Source organism: Suricata suricatta, chromosome 1 (genome assembly GCF_006229205.1).
Source record: "Suricata suricatta isolate VVHF042 chromosome 1, meerkat_22Aug2017_6uvM2_HiC, whole genome shotgun sequence".
In the NCBI taxonomy this organism is placed as follows: domain Eukaryota; kingdom Metazoa; phylum Chordata; class Mammalia; order Carnivora; family Herpestidae; genus Suricata; species Suricata suricatta.
The window spans coordinates 108,410,186-108,428,211 of record NC_043700.1 but is presented as its reverse complement, the minus strand read 5'-3'; the positions used below and the strand labels follow the sequence as shown (position 1 = coordinate 108,428,211).

General features: G+C 43.9%; 1 protein-coding gene across 1 annotated transcript in view; it reads left to right on the top strand.

Annotated features, from left to right (window-relative positions):
- The window catches only part of HADH (hydroxyacyl-CoA dehydrogenase), a 43,184-nt gene that overhangs the window by 9,967 nt on the left and 15,191 nt on the right, over positions 1-18,026 (top strand). The window contains exons 2-3 of the mRNA XM_029942189.1: positions 11,749-11,877; positions 16,158-16,315. Of these exons, the coding sequence (XP_029798049.1) occupies positions 11,749-11,877; positions 16,158-16,315 (287 nt within the window). The remainder of the gene's footprint in view (positions 1-11,748; positions 11,878-16,157; positions 16,316-18,026) is intronic.

Genomic DNA, 18,026 nt, shown 5'->3' with positions numbered 1-18,026 from the left:
ACTTAGTCCTAAAATAATTTACAAACTGGACCTTCTTAGAAATAAATCCATTATTCATTCCTGTGTTCTTTTCACAAATATTAAGTGTCTTGCATGTGCGGGGTATGGGGGTGGGTAAAAGGTGATGTGTGGTTGCAGGTCTTGAGCAGCCCATTGTCCAGAGAAAGAAATGTAAGCATGAACAACCAACTGTAATAAAGGCAGACAAATTGCCTGTCATCTGAGATATGACCTGATACAGATGAAAGTTTGGCAGTTTAAATGCCTTCAGGTAAGACTTTTAAATGCATAAGATATGATCTGACCTATATAATACATCTTATGGTAAGGAAAAAGGGAAATTTTAAAAGTATATGTAAAAAAAAGGCATATGTATATATTGTACTACATATATATTTAAGTTCATTTTTTTAAGAGACAGAGTGCAAGTGGAGGAGGGGCAGAGAGAGAGAGAACGAGGATCTGAAGTGGGCTCAGTGGGCTCCGTGCTGACAGCAGAGAACCTGACATGAGGCTCAAATTCACAACCGTGAGATAATGACTGAGCTGAAGTTGGATGCATAACCAATTGAGCCACCCAAGCTCCCCTGCACTACATGTATGTATATGAAATTCATATTTACTGAACTTCCAGTGGGACTGCAGATGGGAGTGTGCCAGAGCCACCCTGTATTAATATTTGTGGTAACAGCAAATTCAGACTCTGAAATGGATGATGCAACAGCTCCTTTGGGAAGGTGTCCAGGTATTATCTTGAGTTCATCATTAAAAATTGGTGTTGGCCAACTTTTCCATGGCCGATTTATCTCTTATCTTTCACATCTGGAATTTCTCCTATCTATTGTTGGGTTAATGACTATTATTCTGAAATATATGAGATTTTACACATAAAATAGCCTGTGACCAATTTGTTTTTGATTTATCTGTTGGGTTCATATCCTGGTGATTGAGCTACCATTACATAACTGAGCAGCCGTTGACAGCTAGATGTTCACACCAGATCTACACTTTTTCTTTTAGTATTTGGAGTGCTATATGGAAGATTTTTTTGTATCTATAAATCAGTAGAGGTTCCAAGAAGTGACTACCTGTGTTAGAGGTTGGGGGAGGCTTCACTAAAGGAGAGATAGTCTCCATGTTGAATTATAAAGGACGATTAGAATCTTCCAAGCAGCAGTGAGGGAAAAGGGGCTTCCTGGTGGAGGGAACCACCTGGGCAGGGGAGTGAAGCCATGAAATAGTACAGAGAAGTAGGAAGTGTGGCTGGGGAAGAGGACAGGCCCTGGTTACTGTACTAAAGAGTATTTCGTATTTAGCAATTACTTATGGGACAGCCACTGTGTACAAGGCATACAAAGCCCAAAATAGTTTCTGCCATAAGGAATTTAAATCTAGGAGCAGAGATTGCTAAACAAAGGTCCAAATGACACAGTTTACTTTGGTATAAAATACTATATAAGACCAGTAAAAGTCTAGCTCTGTGATTTCAAAACAGAAAAAAAGAGCACATTCTTTGGGAAAAGGCTTCATGGAGAGGGTAGCATTTGAAGTGGACCTTGAATAATGGGTAGAATTTTTTAAGACTGTAATTAAGGGTTAAGATTAAGAAAAAGGTGTTGTCCAGCAAACTGTGACTGTCAGAATAGTGGTACCATTAATGAAGGGCAAAGAGACCTGGATTTAGGGTCAGGATGATGACTGTAGGACATCAAGATGATGACTAAGGATGGAATGTATTAGTTTTAGGCACAGATGGAATTATGAGAATGGTTAAGAGTCCAGAAGGAAAAGGTACAGAGATGAAAAGAATATTGAAAGCAGAACCTTGAAGGATACCTTTGTTTAGAGGCTGAAAGATTAAGAGAAGTCAGTACAGCTAAGAGGAACAGTGATAAGAAATAGAGATAGGAAATTGGAGAGAGTTTCAAAAACTAAGTCCTAGTTGGCTGTGTGCAAGGCTGTGGAAAAGTAGAAGATGAAGCCAAAGAAGAGGCATTGGCTTTAGCAGTTAGAGGACCACAGATAAGTTATGCAGCAGTTGTGATGGAGGAAACCATGTTGCTAGGGTTTAGAAATTGCATAGATAGCGCGGGAGAAAGTGGGAGAGTGGCAGTTAGCAAACATCCACGATCTGTGAGCCTGACTTTGGTCTGGGCGCTTCAGATGCATTCACTTCTTTAACCTTCATAGCAATCCAGTGAGATGGCTACTGTGTTATCTCTTGTAACAGAGCAGGAAACATAGAGAGTCTGCATACCTTGCTCAGAGTCATGCAGTCAGTGGCTAAGGCAGGGTTTAAACCTAGGAAGTCTGATTCTAGAACTTGTGTTCCACATACTGCTCTGCCACCCAGTAATTGGTGGTAAAGTGAAGGCCAGCTTTAGGTGGTTAAGGAAGTTTGAAGGTCTTTCTCTTACTTTAAAAAAAATTTTTTTTACAAGTTTTTGTCTAATGTTTATATTTGAGAGAGAAGTAGGGACAGAGTGTGAGAGGGGAAGGGGCAGAGAGAGAGAGAGAGAGAGAGAGAGAGAGAGAGAGAGAGAGGGGAAGACCCAGAATCCAAAGCAGCTCCAGGCTCCAAGTTGTCAGCACAGAGCCTAATAGAGGTGGGGCTCGAACTCATGGACCTGGAATCATGGACCTGAGCCAAAGTTGGATGCTTAACAGACCAGTCACTCAGGCACCCCTCCTATTTTCTTTTTAAATGAAGAAGAGATCCCAGTCTGTTTGTAAAAAAGGAAGGACATAGAAAGGAAAACCTGAAAATGAAAACCAGAAATGGAACAGATCTTGGGATCAGAAGATGTAATAACAGGGGTGCCTAGGTGGCTCAATTGTAAGTGTCCAGCTCTTGACTTCAGCTCAGGTCATGATCTCTTGGTTTGCAAGTTCTAGACACGCCACGGGCTCTGCACTGACAGCTCGTGGAGCCTGCTTGGGATTCTCTCTCTCTTCCTCTCTCTCTGCCCCTCCCCCACTGGTACTCTTTTTCTCTCTCAAATAAACTTAAAAAGGTATAAGAACAAAAGCGAAATAAAATAATTTACCTTAGGAGGCTGTACCTGGATCCAGTATTAACCCTCAGACCCTTCAAGTCGGAGGAAGGGAGCTGCCTAGAATAAAAATAATCAGCTCTTGTGATGTGCCAGGCACCATTTTGGGTGTTTAGCATATATTAACTCATTTAATCTTCTCAATAACCCTATTGCCCCATTTTTTTTCTAGATAAGGAGACTGCCCACATGGTCATGGAATGTTTCCCATCTCATAGCTGGTAGCTCAGCTCAGACAAGTCTTGACTTGTTCCCCTTAAAACCAGCAATGCCTTTTGGTTCAAGAATAGCCAGCTCATGCGCTCCAGATGAGGACAGCTTACCTTCAAATCCTAGTCATCTTCAGACCTTCAGTTTGCTTATTGTTATAATACCTCCTCCAAAGGCTATTATGAAGATGAAATTGGGTAATTTATGAAGAGTGAAAGCTTCCTGAGAGCAGGAGACTTATTTATTCACTACCTTATTCCAGAGCCTGAAAGAGACATGGATGACATAGATGTTGAGTCAATGGTAGCAGTGGTCATTTGAAGGAACAAATGTGTAGATGTAGCCAGCACGGTACTCTAAATGGTAGTTCTCCTCTTCATAGGGGAACTCAGGTGTTAGGGAGGGGATCAAAAATGCTCACCTCGGCTCAGTCGGTTAAGCATCCGACTTTGGCTCAGGTCATCATCTCACGGTTCGTGGGTTCGAGCCCCACATCAGGCTCTGTGCTGACAGCTCAGAGCCTAGAGCCTGCTTTGGATTCTGTGTCTCCCTCTGCCCCTCTTCCACTTGTGCTCTGTCTCTGTCTGTCTCTCTGTCTCTCTCTTTCTCTCTCTCAAAAATAAACATTAACAAATTTTTCTAAAAAATGCTCATCTCTAAGAAGCTAAGTGTTTTATCTATGACCTTTGGTCATTTGGTGGAAAACAGTTTCTAATAATCTCTGCAGTTTTCACTCAGACTGTTCAATGGCTTCCCCACTATCCATATTGTTTGTATACCCCAGTACGGTGAAACCTTGGATTGTGAGTAACTTGTTCTGTGAGTGTTCCGGAAGACAAGCAAACATTCTTTTTTTATTATTTTTATTTTTATTTATTTTATTTTTTATTTTTAAATTTACATCTAAGTTAGCATATAATACAATAGTGATTTCAAGGGAGTAGATCCCAGTGATTTATCCTCTATGTATAACACCAGGAGCAAACATTTCTAATAAATCTTAACTTGATGGGCAAGTAATGTGTTTTATATGAGTAGTACATGACACTGAATGTCACATGATCATAACTGAGCCAGTAGTTCTCTCCCTGGGGAGATTGTGGGTGATGGTCTCCCATGCTCAGATGCTCAGTCTCAGGCCATGGTGTTTAGCAGCAATCCGTGATTTTTTCAGAATGTTGGAAGGTGCCCACAACTGGCACTGGTGTATTTTTTGACACTTCAAAGCACCTATGGACAGTCTTTGCTTTTCCATACAAGAGGAAGCTCAGGAATGCTTCGCTTCATTCTAAGTCAGGCTGCCTGCAGATAGAGACCCTTTCTCTATTGCCTTATTGTCAGTTACATTAAATATAATGTATGACAAGTGTTTATTAATACTGTACCCTAGTCAGCATCTTTGCGAGTATATACAGTGGCTCCTATGCAGAAAAAGGTTGAAAAGAAAGATGGTAAGAAAGAGTTGATTATGGTGGAAGTTAAGAAAATCACTGAGAATGACAGTTATGAGATTAGAGCCTACAGTAAGAGCATATAATATGAATATTTTTGGCATGTGGAACAGGAAAGTACATTATGCGTTTACCACTGCTCCTCCAGCTGATTACTGATCCCAGGAGAGGATCCGTGTAACACAAGTTATCGACATTATGAGTATGGTGCTAACCACTGAAAGGCTCAGTTCTTCAGCATTCAGAGCACTTACATCTTTATCAAGTGCCTCTAAATAATTGTTTCATTCTCCCACTTCTTTCTTCAATTTATAGCAAAGGGTTCTTGGAGAAGGCAGTCTCTTCCCTTGGCACAAATAGCTTTACAATCATAAATGTACATACTGGCACTGATGTCTCAGATCTTATCAGTGATACAATAACCATTCATATCATCCAGAAGATGTTTAAAATTTCAAGGTCATAAATGAGATGAAAACACAGAACTCTGAAATTTCTTATAGAACTTTCAGATCCTCAGAATAAGCTTTCATAAAGACCCTAGTTTGAAAAGCAATGACCTTATCTAACCTTTCTGACAACCATAAGATCAATGTTAAGAAAGAAGGTGTATCCAAAAAAATGTATCGAAGCAGCAGCAGAAGAAGAAACTTCCACAGCAAAAGCCTCCCACCTGAGTGTCCCCCTTACAAGCTCATCTCTCCCAACCTTAACAAATGTTTGTTTCATTTTCTTAAGGTGCAGAAGTCTCCATGGGTTCATGGTGGTCAGGGGAGGAAGGAACACGTCTACGCAGGTCATAACTCCTAAGGCCTCCCACACGGCTTCTTCAGCCGCTTCTTTTTGACCTTCAAATCTCTTCCCCATCTAACTCCTATCAGTCTTGTAAGAATCATTCCTAACCACTGCTGAGGCCCACTTCTATGATAGATATGGTGCTTCAAGGTTATGGCTTTCCAGTTACTCCTCCCCAATGAAATCCTGAGTCCTTCAAGTAGTTAGGTTTTCATTTATTGCTTTCATTTATACTCTGCTTTGAAGGCTAAGAACAGAACAAGGTTGCTGTATTTTTCTGGGAAGTTAAATAATTGTATAGTAAAACCTTGGTTTGTGAGCCTAATTCATTCCGGAAACGTGCTTGTAATCCAGAGCACTTGGGTAGCAAAGCATATTTCCCCTAAGAAATAATAGAAACTCAGGAGATTCATTCTACAACCCAAAAATATTCATAGAAAAATGATTACAATGCTGTAATAAAATTGAAAATAATAAAGAAAATAAAAATATAAAGAAAAATAAACTAACCTGCACTTATCTTTGAAAACATCTGTGGCTGGTGTGAGGGACAGAGGATAGAGGAGGGTTGTCGTGTAGGACACTTTCACTATCACTAACAGAATCACTGCTATCTATTGGCTCAATGGAATCCTTTTCTTGCCGCGCAACTTTAACAAGGAACCTATCCAAGGACATGTGCTTTTGCCTCCTTTTGAGGATTTTGCAGAAATGTGACACTGCTTGGTCTTTAAATAGAGTCATTGCTCGCACTGCTGCAAGCCTTATTCAGGTGGTGGTTTTCTACAAAATTTTGCACTGTTTCCCACATTTTACACATCTCCCTAATCTCATTTGAAGTGAGGGATCCCTCCGCCTTTTTCTCCTCCTCCTCTGCAGATGGATGCAGATGCAGACTGCCATGGCGGTCTCAGCTTCTAGAGCCAGTCTGGGAGGAGAATTGTGCAACTCTCAGGTCTGGCACAGAACGCAGAGGGGCGAGGGACAGACTTCTTGATCCTGAGTCCCTCTCAGTGCTGGACAGGTTAGACACGCGGCAGTAGGAAAGGAATACCAATCCCATTTGAAGTAGATTAATATAGTCAAAGAACGTTGGACTCATTCTATGGAAAGCATCTAATATGCACCAGGTATATTTGTTTGTTTATTTATTTATTTATTTATTTACCAAGTAAACATTGAATGCTGACTGTGGGTCATGAGCTTAGGTGTGCAAAGACAAATAAGACATGAAGTTGTCTTCAAGATCTTGCTGACCTGATGTCCCTAGAATATGTCTGCAAGAAATGATTGCAGGAAACTTGAGCATCAGGTTGGATTGCGGTCTGCAGGTAGGTAGAATGACAATGTTGCTGTAACTTGAAATCACCTTAAGTGATCCTATAATCTTCACCTGTTTCTGTGTAATAAATTGAGACCCACACCAAAGAACTTCTTCATAAAACAGAAAATATTTCACGGAGAATTTAATTTTCTCTTTTTTGCCTGTAATTTCTCCATTCAAACCTAACCATACATATCCACTTTGGGTTTAAATAGGAATGTCCTGGGATACCTGGGTGGCTCAGTCGGTTGAGCATCTGACTTTGACTCAAGTCATGATCTCATGGTTCATGGGTTCAAGCCCTGCGTTGGGCTCTGTGCTGACAGCTCGGAGCCTGGAGCCTGCTTCAGATCCTGTGTCTCCCTCTCTCTGCCCCTCCCCTGTTTGTGCTCACTCATGCATGCGTGTTCTCTCTCTCTCACTCTCTCTCTTTCTCTCACTTTCTCTCTAAAAAACAGATAAACATTAAAAAAATTTTAGGGACTCCTTGGTGGCTCAGTCTGTTGAGTGTCCGACTTTGGCTCAGGTCATGATCTCATGGTTCATGGGTTTGAGCCCCGTGTCAGACTCTGTGCTGACCGCTAGCTCCGAGCCTGGAGCCTGCTTCCGATTCAGTGTCTCTCTTTCTCTGCCTCTCCCTTGTTCACTCTCTGTCTCTCAAAAGTAAATAAAATGTAAAAAAAATTACAAAAATTTTTTAAAATAGGAATGTCCTTTCTACCTGTGTCTACACCATAAGATTTCCTTCTTATTTTCCTGAAGTTTTATGAATTAATCAAGGAAAGACGAGCTGAAGTAGAAAATGTTTACAAAAACAAAACTGTCAGGGATCTTTGTGTAGAGTATACAGTTGTTGCCTTCTCACTAGACCAGAAATACCAGTATCGGCACTTTGGAGAGTCCCACATCCTAGAAAATGTCTTTCAGTCATTTGAGTAAGAGAAAAAAATCGAGCCTTTTTCAGACCACTGAGGCACTGTGGAGGTAAGGGAAGTTTTGCAGAGCAAAAATGTGATCAGTAACAAGCTGGGAAAGAAGGTCTGTCTTCCTCTCTTGTTGGGCTGGCGCCTCCTTGCACCTCCCGCATCTTCTGGTTGAGAGGGAAAATAGACAAACATGCTTTGCTTTGACATGGTCATTTGACACGTGCACTTTGCTCTTTCAGAACATTGCCTGGAGAGTCTTCATTTAGTGGCTGTTTTTGGCCAGTGTGGTCTCTAGTGCGCTCATTCAGAATGAAGCAAGCAGGGACCCACCTGCTCATTGTCTTTGTGCGGGAGTGGAGGTGTGGGAGGACTGAAGAGATGGCTGGAGGTGTTTGGGTAAGAGGATAGGCTTATCCTGTTCTCTAAGAGATAGGCTGAAAATGCTTTCCTGGCCAGGGTTTTTCCTGGTCGAACGTTAGTATTTTTATAATGCACATGTCTCTGGTTTTCTTGAGTATTTGAGGGCACTTTTCTCTCTAGGTTTGGCTCTGCTTGCAGTTATAAACAAAGTAACTATAATTGATCATTGAACAATGTGGGTCTAAACTGTGTAGATCCACTTATACATGGATTATAAATGTATTTTCTCTTCTTTACGATTTTCTTAACATTTTTATAGCTTGCTCTATTGTAAGAGTGTGGTATATGATACATGCAAAAATATATTTTAATCGATTGTTATTGGTAAGGCCTTGGTCAACAGTAGGCTTAATAGTTAAGTTTTGGGTAGTCAGAAGTTGTATGTGGGGCGCCTGGGTGGCGTGAGTCTGAGTCCCACGTCGGGCTCTGTGCTAACAGCTCAGAGCCTGGAGCCTGCTTCAGATTCTGTGTCTCCCTCTCTGTCTTACCCCTGCCCTGCTCATGTTCTGTCTCTCTCTCTCAAAAGTAAATAAACATTTTTAAAAAGTTGTATAAAGATTTGCAATGGTGCAAAGGGTCAGCACCCCTAATTCCAAGTTGTTCAGGGGTCAAACGTATAAGGAGAGCATTGTGGCTTATCTGCTGTGTAACAAAAACTGCCCCATGAGTGTCAATATCAAACATGATTATGATAACTTTGAAAATGGGATTCTAGAGAAAAGGTGTGAAATCGCATCTTATTTGTCCCTTCCCTGTACCCCTGCTTCCCACCTCTTTATGCTTAATCCTTTATTGCTTGGAAGTGGTCCCATTCTAGATCTTTCTCTTGTCCAGCCTTCTGAGTTCAGATGCCTGGTAGGATTCTTCACCGTGGCAGTTTTTATTTTATTTGACTTCCCATGTATGGAGCCTTATATATTTCCCCCCCGTGTATTCTCAGTGTGATTATAAAGTCCCTAAGCAGAAGGACACTTCGCTGATTTTCTTTCTTAATCTCTCTTTCCTTCAGCTTTGGTACTATCTTGTGCCAAATGTGCTTGAATTTTCTTCTCCCCAACTCCTTGAGGAGCAAAAAAGCCTGAGTGATGCCTGTTGGAGACAGAGAAGGGGAGAGTGGATTGGGACCTACTCATGTAGAAATCTGAGGAATTCTTTCTGGCCTCATCAAAGGATGATCTAGGTTGAAGGTTAAGAGGGACAAAGTGAAAATCACTTGCGTCATTCCAGAAGCACTCCCAGAGGAACCAGAACAAAAATGGAAGGTCCCTAAGCCAGCACCTCTGCTTGCCCCCGCCTTGCGGGCCAGGTGCCCCCATCCGTGTCCTCACACTTCCCTTCAGCTGTTGCTCCACACGGCTGTCTGTCTCCAGGTAGTTTGATTTCATCACCAGCTGTGTCTGGAATCTGAGATTTGTTTTCTTAGTTTCTGTGTCAGGGGTCTCCACCAGATTCCCCCGCTCCTCCAGATTTGGGGATTCAGGCACAGGACCCAACATACAGTTACACTCACGGCCACCATTTATAACAGCAAAAGGACACAAAACAAACAGCAGGGGAAAAGGTGCGTGGGGCAAAGTCTGGAGGAAAGCAGGGCAAGCTTCCAGAGTCCTCTCCCAGTGGAGTCACACAGGACACACACAGTTCCTTCAGGAGTAAGTTGTGATGGCACATGTGGGATGTCGACCAGCGATGCTCCTTGGACACCCAGGGCCCTTGGTGTTTATCGGGGCTGGTCACATAGGCACTCTCTGCCTGGCGCATACCGAAGTTCCTGACCGGCAGAAGGACAGCAGGTGCGCAGCAAAAACCACAGTGCATAAGAAGTTTAGGCACAGAGACCCATTCTTATCCAGGAAGGGTGGGAACCCTCTTTACATCTGAGTTTCCAGGGGCTGGGCCAGCCAAGGGCATTTCTAAAGATAACAGTCTCAGGCCTGCTGTGTTGCCTTTTCTGTACTGTTTCTAAATTTGCCCTTGTTTTTTTTACTCTGAATTTATTAGAGATTCAGATTTGTGTCACGTGATTTGAGGTGTTGGCAAGATGAGGCTGGGTCTGCTGTTACTTAGGGAGAAACCCTCTGGATTGATGGGGGTTTTGCTTTCTGGACGTTCTTTTACTTTGGCCATGCTGCCCGCCTTCAGCCTGTGCTTTTGCCAACAGGGCAAGTTCTCTGCTTGCCTCTGTCCTTATATCAGAAGGTAATTCTCGTTACCACCATTACCCAGCTCTGTCCTGGCAGCATTTTCTTTTCTTGGTTCCCAGGAGGGCTCTGGGGCATTGGCAGTACTGATACTGCCTGCCTACAGGTCCCACCGGCTCAGACTTGCAGCCACATTATGAAGCTTTCTCAGGAAGAGACCATAAGTGCTATTGTAATTAACTTCCTTTTAAAAACTGTCATAATTTTTAAAGTGTTCTTTAGAAATCTTGGCTCAGGGATTTGAACTTCTTTTTGCCTTTTGAGTTTTGCTTTTCTGTTATTTTTCCTCTCTGGTTTTCAGCTTTCAATTTTAGTTTCCTAGGTTAAAAAATTTTATATCTCGAAAGTAGTTTAGAACTATTTCCTCCTGCCATCTCTGGGCAGGTTCATTTCAACTAACCTGCCCCCTCCCCTACTCACTGTTGGTCCACAGAAGTTCTAAAGCAGTGGCCCTGCAGGGTCTTCTCAGATCCTGAGGGGCATGCCAGTTGTGCTGGTGTCCTGCTTCATTTGTATTTGTGTCATAGTCTCGTGTGTCCTTACAGCTTGAACTGAGTATAGTGCCTACTTGTAATGTGACCCAATGACCTATTTTTAGCCACACTGCCTATTCCACAGTCCTTGCCAAAGCCGCCGGCAAATTATGATGAAACTAGGATTGACTTGTCACCGAGTGTAGCTAAATGAAGCTGGCTCCAGGTGAACCTTGGGCATCTTAGCCAAGGTGGGATGGGGAAGAGAAGGGAATTGCCCTCCTAAGTTAGCTGATCACCAGAGACTGACTTTCATGGGTGCCATATCACTAAAGAACCCTTGGAATCTTTTTGCCACAGTTATTAAAGGCTTCCTGTTAGTGATCTAAGGATGCAGAAGAGGTGAGCTAAGTGGTCAAGCTGCGCAGGATATGCTCCAATTTTAAGGGGAAAAGCTGGTGGATGGGGAGTAAATGCTCTGTGAATGGGCTGTTGAGCACTTAGAATATGGCTAGTGCAACTGAGGAACTGAATTTTGAATTTTAGTCCCATTTCAGTTAAACGGCTGTATGTGGCAAGTGGCTCCTTGTTGAACAGTGCTGTACAGGGAAGGGATTATTGTGTGGCCTTCAGAGCCTTGATTCAGATTGCAGCTCCGCTGCCTACCTGTTGTGTGACGGCGCACGTACTTCTTAATCTTTATAAGGTGGCTTGGAGAATTTGTCGCCCACGTAAAGGCTTTAGAGCAGTGTCTGGCAAGAGGTGTGTGTTTAATTGATATTGGTGTATTATGTTCGCTCAGTATTTTGAGTGGAATGGTAGCAGAGTTCGTATGGAATAGGAAACGCTACTATTTTTTTTTTCTTCTAAGTTTTCTTTCTTTTTTTGCTCACAGGTTGCTGCAGCAACTGGCCACACAGTAGTGTTGGTGGACCAGACAGAGGACATACTAGCGAAATCTAGAAAGGGGATTGAGGAAAGCCTTAGGAAAGTGGCCAAGAAGAAGTTTGCAGAAACCCCCAAGGTAATTTTTGTTTTATCCGATTTCAAGACCATTCATTCCTCTGACCATATCACATTTGGTGGCCTTTGTTTCTTTTTCAGTTTGTTGTGTAAAGCTCATTTTACCATGACTTTAGACCAGGGTAAATAACATAATCCCTGAACATTCTGTGAGGACTGATTACAAAACAGGAGAAGTAAATAACTGTATCATCGGGTAGATTTTGAGGTAGGGGAGAGGGTTTCTGCAGATACTGAACTCCTTCTGTCCATTGAGAATTTGGGATTAGAGAACACCTGTTCTGTTATATTAATGGAGGGGAATGAAACAGGAAGATAATTTTTGTACTTTTAAGTTAAAAAGAGAATGATACAATAAACATTGCATTTAGATAGAAAATTTTGATTGCTTAGACAATGTCTTATGTTCATTTACAATGAAAATACAGAGTGAGTCAGTCTCACTTTCCAGCCGCAGAAGGGGCGCAAGAACCTGAGGAACCTCAGAACGCTGGAAACTGGTTCACTGGTTCGTTCTCTCTGGACCGTCACATTTAATTAGAAATACTGCTGAAGTCACCAAGTGACCCAGGTGTTTGTCACCTTGTTAGAGTTGCTTACGATTGATCTCCTTGGGGCTTGGATGACAGGCAGAGAAGTGTGCAGGTGGGGAGTTTGTTCTCTTTGCCACCTCAGGTGTCACAGCGGTGTGTCTGGTTGCCTTTTGAAAATTTGTTTTTTAATTTTTTTAATGTTTATTTATTTTTAAGAGACAGAGCATGAGTGAGGGAGACCTAGAATCGGAAGCAGGCTCTGGGCTCTGAGCTGTCAGCACAGAACCCGACATGGGGCTTGAACCCATGAACTATGAGATCATGACCTGAGCCGAAGTCGGACGCTTAACTGACTGAGCCATCCAGGTGCCCCCCCAAATTTTTTTTAAGTTTATTTATTTTGAGTGAGACAAACTGAGCATGAGCAGGGGAGGGGCAGAGAGAGAAGGAGAGAGAAAATCCCAAGCAGGGTCTGCACTGCCAGCACAGAGCCTGACATGGGGCTCAGACTCACAAACTGCAAGGTCATGACTTGAGCTGAAATCAGAAGTGGTTTGTTCAGCTAACTGAGCCACTAAAGGGCTCCGCGTTTTGAAATTTTTTATTACAAACTATATGTCAGGTAAAATTTGCCATTTTAGCTGTTTTTAAGGGTACAATTTGGTGATTTTAATGACATTCACAATACTCTGCAGCCATCACAACTCTTTAGAGAACTTTAATCTTTCCAAAGAGAAACTCTATAAACTCTCCATTAAGCAATAACTCCTCATTGCCTCCTTCTCCCAGCTCCTGGTAACCTCTAATTTGCTTTCTGTTTCTCTGAATCTGCCTGCTCTAGGGACCTCAGGTAAGTGGAATCATATGCTATTTGTCCTTTTTTGATGGATTTATTTCATTTGGTGTACTATCTTCAAGACTCCTCCAGGTTGTATCATGTGGCAGAACTCCATTCTTTTTCATGCTTGGGTAATATTCCACTGATGTCTATATACCACATTTTGTTTATCCATTCCTCTGTCAGTGACCCTTGGGTTCTCACCTTTTGACCACTGTGACAAATTATGCTACAGGGAACATTGATATACTCTCTGCTCAGGTCCTTCTTTAATTCATTCACATAGTGTAGAATTTTTGGTTCATATGGCAGTCCTGTGTTTGGCTCTTTAAGGAACCACCAAATTGTCTTCCACAGCGGTTAAACCATTTTTCATTCCTACAAGCAGTATACGAAGGTTCCAGTTTCTCCACATCCTGGCCAACACTTGCTTTTTGTTTTTCTCATAATAGCCATCATGGGAGGTATGAAGTGGAATCTCATTATGGTTTTGGTTTCATTTTCTTTTTCTTTAAGTTTATGTTATTTATTTTGAGAGAGAAAGAGAGTGCGCTTGAGGGCATGAGCAGGGGAGGAACAGAGAGAGAGAGAGAGAGAGAGAGAGAGAGAGAATCCCAAGTAGGATCCGCACTGTCAGCACAGAGCCCGATGCAGGGCTCGAATTCACAAACCACAAGACCATGACCTGAGCTGAGATCAAGAGTCAGACGCTTAACTGACTGAGCCACTCAGGTGCCTCGGTTTGCATTTTCTTAATATGTAGTCGCCTTTGAAAAATCAGAGGGGCAGGAGTGGAGATAATTTTTACCCTCTCACTGAAGAAATCCAAGCAATAGATATCACAGGCAGATTAACAATTGTCACCTGCCCCCCATAGTCTTTTTTTTTTAAGTTTATTTTGAGAGAGATACAGAGAGAGTGAGCATGGGAGGGGCAGAGAGAGAGAGGGAGCGAGAGAGAATCCAAAGCAAACTGCACTGTCAGCATGGAGCCCAGTGCGGAGCTGAACTCACTAACTGTGAGATCATGACCTGAGCTGAAGCCAAGAGTTGGATGCTTAACCAACTTCGCCACCCAGGTGCCCCTGTCTTCCAAATTCTTAATGATAGGGGGACCTGAGATAGGGCATATTGTGGTGAAGGTCTGGATGGGGGGGTGGGGATGCTAAGAGCCCTGGAGGTTGGAGTCAAGGACAGAGTGAGTCGGAATCCAACTAATCTGCATTTTTCATTTGTTTATTCCATACACATCTGCTGCTTGTCCCCTTTGAGCAGAGACTCTGGGCCCGACTTGGAGGATAAAAAAAAGGTGTGTGTGCTCCAGATGCACAGCTTCAGATGAGGGACTCCTCAGGAGTCTCGTCTCTCGGTGTTGCTCATCTCTGCCTGGGATGTGCCTGGAGGAGGGATGAGTCAGCTTCAGCCTCATCGAAGCACTGTACGCTTCTTGTTCTGCACAGCCCGGCACGGCGGCCACTTGCTGCAATTGGCCGTGGAGAGCTCGCTCCGGGGCTGGTCCAGATATAGTTGTGCCGCATGGGGAAGACAGACACCAGGGTTCAGAGGCTTAATAGGAAGGAAGAATATAAAACATCTCATTGCCTTTTTTTTTTCTAAGTTTATTTATTTTGAAAGAGAGCAGGGGAGGGGCAGAGAGAGGGAGAGAGAGAATCCCAAGCAGGCTCTGCACTAGCAGCACGGAGCCCAATGCGGGGCCCCAAACAGGGCTCAGACTCCTGCACCATGAGATCATGACCCGAACTGAAACCAAGAGTCAAACGCTTACCCAGCTGAGCCACCCAGGCACCCCACACATCTCACTGCTTTTTATATTGATTACATATTGAAATGATAATATCTTAGATGGATTGGATTAGATAAAGTTAATTGTATGTGTTTAGTTTTTAAAGTGCAGCCAACAGAAAATTTAAAAGTCACCTATCATCTCACATATTTCTGTGGAAAAGCTCTGAGAGTTGTTTTGTTCTGTGATGGTTTTGAATGCCTTTGCTGCCCGTGGACAGATTACATCCTGAAATAAAATGGCACCTGTTAGAGGTGCTGTCTTCTGCCCTGAGGTACGTCTGTGGAAATCTGGAGTCACAGATGAGACAAAAGTGAACTGCAAGCTGCAAGAGGTTGTGACATGTTTTTGCAACATCAGTTGCTAGTCTGTGATTGGCAGTTAATACTTGAAGAAGGATTGCTAGGTTTGGCTTTCTTACCATCTCTCGCCCTCACTCAGCTCTCCTCTGCCTTCTCTTAGAGAGGAATAGTCAGGGGCACCTGGGTGGCTCAGTCGGGTAAGCATCTGACTTTGGCTCAGGTCATGATCCTCAAGGGTCATGAGTTCAACCCCTACATCAGGTGACCACAAGCCCCACTTCTCTCTCTCTTTCTGCCTGCCCCTCTACTCCTCTCTCACTTGTGCCCTGTCTCTCAAAAAAAAAAAAAAAAAAAAAAGATCAATAGTCAGCACCACCTTTCAGACTAATGAGTGTTGCTGAGCTAAGCTTTCACTCTTTTCCAAGCTCCCTGGAAGCCTGTTCCTGGAACAGCACATGACGGTCTGCTCACTCTCTGAACAGACAGACAGCAGGCCGATGCTAACTGGAGCTGAGCTGACAGAGTGAAGGATCAGGACTTGTGTACAGCAGTCATAGCTGACCAGCAGTTGGGATGTTCCCAGGGTCACTCTTGCCCTGGTGTCTAGAGGCGTACTGAGATGCCATCGTCCCTAAGCAGAAAAGTGGGGAGTTTTATTTCTTAGAATTTCAGGGAGCATTCCAGGTGCATCTGGTGCCTGTTCACTTGTCCTCGCCCTCCTCTCTCCTTCTGCCTCAGCAGGAAGTCACAGCATTTTTGAGTGAGCCCAGTGAATGCTCTCTTCTACTTTCTTCCACTGTGTTAGGCAGGCGATGAGTTTGTGGAGAAGACCCTGAACAGCCTATCAACCAGCACGGACGCAGCATCTGTGGTCCACAGCGTGGACCTGGTGGTGGAGGCCATCGTGGAAAACCTGAAGGTGAAGAACGAGCTCTTCAAGAGACTGGACAAGTTTGCCTCTGAGTACGTGGCCCTTGGCTGTTCTTGCTGGGTTTGAGGGCTTCCTTCCCCGGCTTGGGCTTTTCTCCCAGGAGGGAGTCTTTTGACACCAAGCCCCTTTCTCTTTTTACTATCCCATAGCTGATTCCAGAAGACCTGACACTGTATCCCTGTGCCCGGTCCTCCCTGTCTGCTTCCCAAGGCTTGGGCTGCCTCGATCTTATCCTTGTCCCAAAATGAGGGTGGAATTTCCCAAAGGAAAGTGGAGGGCCCATTCGGGGACAGTCCTCTGTCTCTTGCAGTGTCTGGGCCATGGGCCCTCCCAGGCCAGAGGACAAGGAGGCTTGGGCATGTCCTCAGATGTATGCTGAGGAACCTCACAGTGGTTTGGTGACCAAACTACTTGTTTTGAGGACAGCTTTCAGAATGGTGTAGTTGACGGGAGTTCCCTTGGCACTCCTGTTTTGAGCTTTATCTGAATTATGTCCAAACTCTTGGGGGCACTGCAGGGAGCATGGAGTTCTTCCCAGGCTTCCTGTCAAAGGGTGGGCGAGGCGAGTCAGCCCTGCTAGGTGAGGCGTATGGGCGCCCGGGGCTCAGAACTGGCCGTCCCGACAAGTATCAGCAAGCTTGTGCCTGTGTGCAGCTCTCGTTCTCAGAATCCAGAGCCTTCAGTTGTATTTGACTTTTGGCTTTTGGCAGTTGGGACACCTGGCTGATTTTTTCACATCACCTTTCCTGGTTAGAACTGAAAGTCAGAATAAGATTATTTGACAGAAGCAGTTCTTAGGCAGCCCGCGAGCAGCGGCCACAGAGGAACGCTCGCATCCCAGCCTGCTGGAGCATGAGCCCTCTTAGCTGTGGGCCTGGGATTTGGAGAAGCCCTGCTCCTGATGAAGAGGAGGCACCAATCAGTGTGCTCATTCACTTCACACTGACATTTACGGCCTGCAAAAACAGAGGACGCTTTAGTCCAGGTATTGGCTTCCAAGCGAGCAGGAAGCCCTCTAGGATAATAAACCATCTCCCACCCCAGGAAAGGTGTAGTCAAGAGGTCGGCCTGTATTGAAATGGTGGTCATTCTTTAGTGACGGTGACAAGTCTGACTGCCCTCTCATGTCAGCGTAATGGACTGTTAGGGAGGGGAAAGTTCGGTGCGTGCAGCCATGTCCCCCACCTCTTTTCTCACTGACCAAAGCCTCTCTGGCCCTCAATTTGTTTATTTTTGTTTTTGTTTTTATGATTTTTTTTTAACATTTGTTAATTTTTTGAGAGACAGAGCATGAGCATGGGGGTGACAGAGAAAGAGAGGGAGACACAGAATCTGAAGCAGGCTCCAGGCTCTGAGCTGTCTGCACAGAGCCTGACGTGGGGCTCGAACTCAACGAATCATGAGATCATGACCTGAGCCGAAGTCAGACACTTAACCGACTGAGCCACCCAGGCGCCCCTCTGCCTTCAGTTTTTATCTGTAACTGGATGACGGGTTAGGGGTATATAATTTCCAAGACCTTCACAGTTCTCTCTTAAGACTAGTTTCCCCAGTAATCTGCAAAATAGGGGCAGTGGTACCTATTGCACAGGATTGTTGAGGATATTAATTTAATTCAGCTCACATTCCTGAGTGCCTCCTGTGTGTCAGGCACTGTACTGGGCTCTTTCACTTAGGTTGATATGAAACGTGTGGCATGTGATAGCGCACACCAGCATAGGCACACTGTGGATGGGACTCTGC